The sequence below is a fragment of the Echiichthys vipera genome, assembly GCF_963691815.1.
Source record: "Echiichthys vipera genome assembly, chromosome: 2".
Taxonomy (NCBI): Eukaryota; Metazoa; Chordata; class Actinopteri; order Perciformes; family Trachinidae; genus Echiichthys; species Echiichthys vipera.
Genome location: NC_139827.1, coordinates 476,781 through 484,280, shown reverse-complemented (window position 1 = coordinate 484,280; position 7,500 = coordinate 476,781). Strand labels below are relative to the sequence as shown.

The window sequence follows — 7,500 nt, the reverse complement described above, 5'->3', positions numbered from 1 at the left end:
GTGTGTGTGTGTAGGCCTCTAAGAAGAAGGTGTACATGCTGTATAACCTTCAGCCTGATCGCTCGGTGACGGGCGGCGCCTGGTACAGCGACCAGGACTTCGAGTCCGAGTTTGTGGAAGTTCTCAACCAGCAGTGCTTCAAGTTCCTGCAGAGCAAGGTACTGCTTCCTGTTTCCTGCTTCCTGTTTCCTGCTTCCTGCTTCCTGTTTCCTGCTTCCTGTTTCCTGCTTCCTGCTTCCTGTTTCCTGCTTCATGTTTCCTGTTTCCAGCTTCCTGTTTCCTGCTTCCTGCTTCCTGTTTCCTGCTTCCTGCTTCATGTTTCCTGTTTCCAGCTTCCTGTTTCCTGCTTCCTGTTTCCTGTTTCCTGTTTCCAGCTTCCTGTTTCCTGTTTCAGCTAACTGAGCTAGCGTCAGCTGCTAACTTAGCCCCGCCCAGTTATAAAAGAAACAAATATGGCAGCAGCTAAACTCAAGGCCAGCAGGTGACGTCATGGCGGCAACGACCACGTCGGGTCATGTGGTCGGGTCACGTGGTCGGGGTCGGGTCACGTGGTCGGGTCACGTGGTCGGGTCACGTGGTCGGGTCACCTGGTCGGGTCACGTGGTCGGGTCTCGTGGTCACATGACTGTGGTGTGTTTCAGGCGGAAGCGGCGAGGGACAGCAAACAGAGTCCCATGGTTCAGAGGAACAGCTCCTTCGCCACCTCCCACGAAGTCTGGAAGTACATCTGTGAGCTGGGCATCAGCAAGGTGACCACGCCCCCTCATGACATCACACAGCGCCGGCTCGAGTCTAACCACGAGAATAACCACAAGTTTCACCACGAGATTAAGAGTTTAACCACGAGTCTAACCACGAGTCTAACCCCGAGTCTAACCCCGGTGTAACTCAAACGGGTCCTTGGCTCCGCCCCTGGCTGACCCCCGTGTGTCCCTCAGGTGGACCTGTCCATGGACGACATCGAGACCATCCTGAACACGCTCATCTACGACGGGAAGGTGGAAATGACCGTCATCGCCGCCAAGGAGGGGACGGTGGGCAGCGTGGACGGGCAGATGAAGCTGTACCGCGGCGTCAACGCCGTCATCCAGCCCACCGGCCTGGTGAGGACGCCCTGCGGACTCTGCCCGGTAACAACCTCCCTGCTGCTGCTGTGGTTACTGTAGGAACGTTAGCCCAGAGGCTAACCATGCAGGCTAACTGCTAACCAGTTAGCCCAGAGGCTAACCATGCAGGCTAACTGCTAACTGGTTAGCCCAGTGGCTAACCATGCAGGCTAACTGCTAACCAGTTAGCCCAGAGGCTAACCATGCAGGCTAACTGCTAACCAGTTAGCCCAGTGGCTAACCATGCAGGCTAACTGCTAACTAGTTAGCCCAGTGGCTAACCATGCAGGCTAACTAGTTAGCCCAGTGGCTAACCATGCAGGCTAACTAGTTAGCCCAGTGGTAGCTTCAGAAGCTTAAGCATGTTAGCTCCCCCCAGCAGTCCCCAGGTGTCTGACTTCCTGTCTTGTGTCCCCGGGTGTTTGACTTCCTGTCTTGTGTCCCCAGGTCTTTGACTTCCTGTCTTGTGTCCTCCTGACTTCCTGTCTTGTGTCCCCAGGTCTTTCACTTCCTGTCTTGTGTCCTCTCACACTTCCTGTCTTGTGTCCCCAGGTCTTTGACTTCCTGTCTTGTGTCCCCAGGTCTTTGACTTCCTGTCTTGTGTCCTCCTGACTTCCTGTCTTGTGTCCTCCTGACTTCCTGTCTTGTGTCCTCCTGACTTCCTGTCTTGTGTCCCCAGGTCTTTGACTTCCTGTCTTGTGTCCTCCTGCCTTCCTGTCTTGTGTCCCCAGGTCTTTGACTTCCTGTCTTGTGTCCCCAGGTCTTTGACTTCCTGTCTTGTGTCCCCAGGTCTTTGACTTCCTGTCTTGTGTCCCCAGGTGTTGACTTCCTGTCTTGTGTCCTCCTGACTTCCTGTCTTGTGTCCCCAGGTCTTTGACTTCCTGTCTTGTGTCCTCCTGACTTCCTGTCTTGTGTCCCCAGGTCTTTGACGACTGTCTTGTGTCCTCCTGACTTCCTGTCTTGTGTCCCCAGGTCTTTGACTTCCTGTCTTGTGTCCTCCTGACTTCCTGTCTTGTGTCCCCAGGTGTTGACTTCCTGTCTTGTGTCCTCCTGACTTCCTGTCTTGTGTCCCCAGGTCTTTGACTTCCTGTCTTGTGTCCCCAGGTGTTGACTTCCTGTCTTGTGTCCCCGGGTGTTGACTTCCTGTCTTGTGTCCCCGGGTGTTGACTTCCTGTCTTGTGTCCCCAGGTGTTGACTTCCTGTCTTGTGTCCTCCTGACTTCCTGTCTTGTGTCCCCAGGTCTTTGACGACTGTCAGGACGGGGGGGAGATCTCTCCGTCCAGCTGCATCTACATGACGGAGTGGCTGGAGTTCTGACGGACGCCATTTTGTTTCCTTTGTTTATTTTTTATTTATCTTCAATAAAAACAGAAACACCAAGAATGTGTCGACCGTCCCTTTAAGAGTGTGTCCACCCGTCCCTTTAAGAGTGTGTCGACCGTCCCTTTAAGAGTGTGTGGACCGTCCCTTTAAGAGTGTGTGGACCCGTCCCTTTAAGAGTGTCGACCCGTCCCTTTAAGAGTGTGTCGACCCGTCCCTTTAAGAGTGTGTCGACCCGTCCCTTTAAGAGTGTGTCGACCGTCCCTTTAAGAGTGTCGACCCGTCCCTTTAAGAGTGTGTCGACCGTCCCTTTAAGAGTGTGCGGACCCGTCCCTTTAAGAGTGTGTCGACCGTCCCTTTAAGAGTGTGTGGACCCGTCCCTTTAAGAGTGTGTCGACCGTCCCTTTAAGAGTGTGTCGACCCGTCCCTTTAAGAGTGTCGACCGTCCCTTTAAGAGTGTGTGGACCGTCCCTTTAAGAGTGTGTGGACCCATCCCTTTAAGAGTGTCGAACCGTCCCTTTAAGAGTGTGTCGACCCGTCCCTTTAAGAGTGTGTCGACCGTCCCTTTAAGAGTGTGTGGACCGTCCCTTTAAGAGTGTGTGGACCGTCCCTTTAAGAGTGTGTCGACCCGTCCCTTTAAGAGTGTGTGGACCGTCCCTTTAAGAGTGTGTCGACCGTCCCTTTAAGAGTGTGTCGACCCGTCCCTTTAAGAGTGTGTCGACCCGTCCCTTTAAGAGTGTCCACCCGTCCCTTTAAGAGTGTGTGGACCCGTCCCTTTAAGAGTGTGCCGACCCGTCCCTTTAAGAGTGTGTCGACCCGTCCCTTTAAGAGTGTGTGGACCGTCCCTTTAAGAGTGTGTCGACCCGTCCCTTTAAGAGTGTGTCCACCGTCCCTTTAAGAGTGTGTGGACCGTCCCTTTAAGAGTGTGTCGACCCTTCCCTTTAGGAGTGTGTGGACCGTCCCTTTAAGAGTGTCGACCCGTCCCTTTAAGAGTGTGTCCACCGTCCCTTTAAGAGTGTGTGGACCCGTCCCTTTAAGAGTGTGTCGACCCGTCCCTTTAAGAGTGTGTGGACCCGTCCCTTTAAGAGTGTGTCGACCCGTCCCTTTAAGAGTGTGTCGACCCGTCCCTTTAAGAGTGTCCACCCGTCCCTTTAAGAGTGTCGACCATCCCTTTAAGAGTGTGTCGACCCGTCCCTTTAAGAGTGTGTCGACCGTCCTTTTAAGAGTGTGTGGACCGTCCCTTTAAGGGTGTGTGGACCCGTCCCTTTAAGAGTGTGTGGACCCGTCCCTTTAAGAGTGTGTCGACCGGTCCCTTTAAGAGTGTCGAACCGTCCCTTTAAGAGTGTGTCGACCGTCCCTTTAAGAGTGTGTGGACCCGTCCCTTTAAGAGTGTCCACCCGTCCCTTTAAGAGTGTGTCGACCCGTCCCTTTAAGATTGTGTCGACCCGTCCCTTTAAGAGTGTGTGGACCGTCCCTTTAAGAGTGTGTCGACCCGTCCCTTTAAGAGTGTCGAACCGTCCCTTTAAGAGTGTGTCGACCGTCCCTTTAAGAGTGTGTGGACCCTTCCCTTTAAGAGTGTGTCGACCCGTCCCTTTAAGAGTGTGTCGACCGTCCCTTTAAGAGTGTGTGGACCCGTCCCTTTAAGAGTGTCGAACCATCCCTTTAAGAGTGTGTGGACCCGTCCCTTTAAGAGTGTGTCCACCCGTCCCTTTAAGAGTGTGTCGACCGTCCCTTTAAGAGTGTTTCGACCCGTCCCTTTAAGAGTGTCGAACCGTCCCTTTAAGAGTGTGTGGACCCGTCCCTTTAAGAGTGTGTGGACCCGTCCCTTTAAGAGTGTGTGGACCCGTCCCTTTAAGAGTGTGTGGACCGTCCCTTTAAGAGTGTGTGGACCGTCCCTTTAAGAGTGTGTCGACCCGTCCCTTTAAGAGTGTGTCGACCCGTCCCTTTAGGAGTGTGTGGACCGTCCCTTTAAGAGTGTGTCGACCCGTCCCTTAAAGAGTGTGTCGACCCGTCCCTTTAAGAGTGTGTGGACCGTCCCTTTAAGAGTGTGTGGACCGTCCCTTTAAGAGTGTCCACCCGTCCCTTTAAGAGTGTGTGGACCCGTCCCTTTAAGAGTGTGTCGACCGTCCCTTTAAGAGTGTGTCGACCCGTCCCTTTAAGAGTGTGTCGACCCATCCCTTTAAGAGTGTGTGGACCCGTCCCTTTAAGAGTGTGTCGACCGTCCCTTTAAGAGTGTGTGGAGCCGTCCCTTTAAGAGTGTGTCGACCGTCCCTTTAAGAGTGTGTCGACCCGTCCCTTTAAGAGTGTGTCGACCGTCCCTTTAAGAGTGTGTGGACCGTCCCTTTAAGAGTGTGTCGACCGTCCCTTTAAGAGTGTGTCGACCGTCCCTTTAAGAGTGTGTGGACCGTCCCTTTAAGAGTGTGTCGACCGTCCCTTTAAGAGTGTGTCGACCGTCCCTTTAAGAGTGTGTGGACCCGTCCCTTTAAGAATGTGTCGACCGTCCCTTTAAGAGTGTGTGGACCCGTCCCTTTAAGAGTGTGTGGACCCGTCCCTTTAAGAATGTGTCGACCGTCCCTTTAAGAGTGTGTCGACCGTCCCTTTAAGAGTGTGTGGACCCGTCCCTTTAAGAGTGTGTGGACCCGTCCCTTTAAGAGTGTGGACCTGTTTTTCAAAATAAAGTGTAAGTTTTCAAAATAAAGAGTAAGCTTTTCAAAATAAAGAGTAAGTTTTCAAAATAAAGAGTAAGCTTTTCAAAATAAAGGGTAAGTTTTTCAAAATAAAGGGTAAGTTTTTCAAAATAAAGTGTAAGTTTTCAAAATAAAGTGTAAGTTTTCAAAATAAAGTGTAAGTTTTTCAAAATAAAGAGTAAGTTTTTCAAAATAAAGAGTAAGTTTTTTAAATGAAGAGTAAGTTTTCAAAATAAAGGGTAAGTTTTTCAAAATAAAGTGTAAGTTTTCAAAATAAAGGGTAAGTTTTTCAAAATAAAGTGTAAGTTTTCAAAATAAAGTGTAAGTTTTCAAAATAAAGGGTAAGTTTTTCAAAATAAAGAGTAAGTTTTTCAAAATAAAGAGTAAGTTTTTCAAAATAAAGAGTAAGTTTTTCAAAATAAAGAGTAAGTTTTTCAAAATAAAGGGTAAGTTTTTCAAAATAAAGTGTAAGTTTTCAAAATAAAGGGTAAGTTTTTCAAAATAAAGTGTAAGTTTTCAAAATAAAGGGTATGTTTTTCAAAATAAAGGGTAAGTTTTTCAAAATAAAGTGTAAGTTTTCAAAATAAAGGGTAAGTTTTCAGTGAGAGTCCTTGAACAGAGACTCAAAGACAGAAAACCCGAATTTGATCCGGACCAGAACCGGGGGATGGGGGTGTGAGGGGGGGGGGGGGGGGGAGCAGAGGGAGGAGGAGGAGGGGATGGAGAGAGGGGGGGGGGGGGGGGTGATGAGGAGGGAGGGTGGGAGCAGGAGGAGGGAGGGGGGAGGAAGAGGAGGGAGGGGGCAGTGCGGATTCTTTCCCGTCATTCCCTGCAGCAGCAGCAGCAGCAGCAGCAACAGCGGCAGCAGCAGCAGCGGCGGACCCTCCTCCCGTCCTCCGTGTCTCCGTCCTCCTGTCGGACTCTTCCGGACCCTCTCCCCCGGCTGGAGCTCCGGACTGTGGCGGATCTTGTGAGCAGGTAAGCGGGTCCCTGCGGGCGTCTCTGCCGGGCCTCGGGCTCTTTGTTGTGGCGGGGCTGTGATTGGATGAGTGCGCTAACTTCGTGTCTGGACCCGGGCCGGAGCACCGAGTCTCCCCGGGAGGCCCGCTCCTCTCTCCCGCCCCGGATCCGCGCTGTGATCCGGACTGCGGTGCCTCTCGGGCCGCCTGTCCGATGCTCGTCCCCCGCCCCGCAGCAGCCATTACCGGGGAGGATGGAGGAGAATAACGGTGCGCCATGGACGCAAAAACAGGCGTGGCTGTGCGTGCGTGTGTGTGTGTGTGTGTACGTGCATGTGTGTGTGTGTGCGTGAGTTCAGGACAACAAACACACATTTGCGTTTGTGTTTTTAGCGGTAGAATGAGCGGGATGTGTCCGGCCTGCAGCTGCTGTGTCCGGCCCGGGCGGGTCCGGAGGCCCGGGGGTCTGCCGGACCCTCCGGGCCTCCGGACCCGTAATCACGGGCTTTGTTTGCGGACACACGGAGGTCCCTGGCCCGGGCAAACCTCCGGAGCTCCGTTCACCGGACCGGTCTGTGGCGGTACAGGGCCGGGACCAGCCCGGGGGGGGGCCGGGGCTCCGGCTGGGCTCCTGGAACACAACAACATGAGGATTTTCAAAATAAAGAGTTAGTTTTTCAAAATAAGAGAAAGTTTTACAAAATAAAGAGTTAGTTTTCAAAATAAAGAGCTGGTATTTCAAAATAAAGAGCTGTTTTTTCAAAATAAAGAGTTAGTTTTCAAAATAAAGTCAGTTTTTCAAAATAAAGAGCTGGTATTTCAAAATAAAGAGTTAGATTTCAAAATAAAGTCAGTTTTTCAAAATAAAGAGCTGGTATTTCAAAATAAAGAGTTAGTTTTCAAAATAAAGAGCTGGTATTTCAAAATAAAGAGTTACTTTTCAAAATAAAGTGTTGGCTGCTCATAGTGACATCATTAATGTATCATTGAAACAGGAAGTACGTCTTTGTTCAGGATCATCGTGTAAATAACGTTAAACGTCGTTAAAGTGTTTTTTTCTGATGTGATGTTTTAAAAACACTCAGAGTTCGGAGCGTTTAAAGTGTCGGCGCTGTGGCGTTCCTCAGGGCGGCGTCCTCGAGCCGCTTCGGCTTCTGTCCGGAGCAAAAAATATAAAAGTGATGAAAAAGTCACATTTTTATCACTAAAACTTTATTTTTGTGATAAAAAAGCAAAAACTTTAAACAGAAATGTGTAAAAAAAGTGACGATTTTAAAGATTATTTTATTTTGGAATATTTTAAAGAATAAAAGTCTGAATATTTTCAGACAAAATTTATATATTTGACCTTTTAGAGTTTCTCATGAGCTCAGACACAGAAATCAGAACATATTCACATCATATTTAACATTAAATAAACTCATAATT

General features: G+C 50.1%; 2 protein-coding genes across 3 annotated transcripts in view; both read left to right on the top strand.

Annotated features, from left to right (window-relative positions):
* The window catches only part of polr3f (polymerase (RNA) III (DNA directed) polypeptide F), an 11,648-nt gene extending 9,170 nt beyond the window's left edge, over nucleotides 1-2,478 (top strand). Inside the window, exons 6-9 of the mRNA XM_083934407.1 lie at nucleotides 15-158; nucleotides 642-749; nucleotides 939-1,130; nucleotides 2,346-2,478. Coding sequence (XP_083790533.1) covers nucleotides 15-158; nucleotides 642-749; nucleotides 939-1,130; nucleotides 2,346-2,423 — 522 coding nt within the window. The 3' untranslated portion in view covers nucleotides 2,424-2,478. The remainder of the gene's footprint in view (nucleotides 1-14; nucleotides 159-641; nucleotides 750-938; nucleotides 1,131-2,345) is intronic.
* Nucleotides 2,479-5,953: 3,475 nt separating this feature from the next.
* The window catches only part of LOC310957095 (spectrin beta chain, non-erythrocytic 1-like), a 28,352-nt gene continuing 26,805 nt past the window's right edge, over nucleotides 5,954-7,500 (top strand). Inside the window, exon 1 of one of the 2 annotated variants that reach the window (XM_083927524.1) lies at nucleotides 5,954-6,091. The gene's annotated coding sequence lies outside the window, so the exon portion shown is untranslated. The remainder of the gene's footprint in view (nucleotides 6,092-7,500) is intronic. The other variant, XM_083927525.1, reaches the window with a different exon arrangement.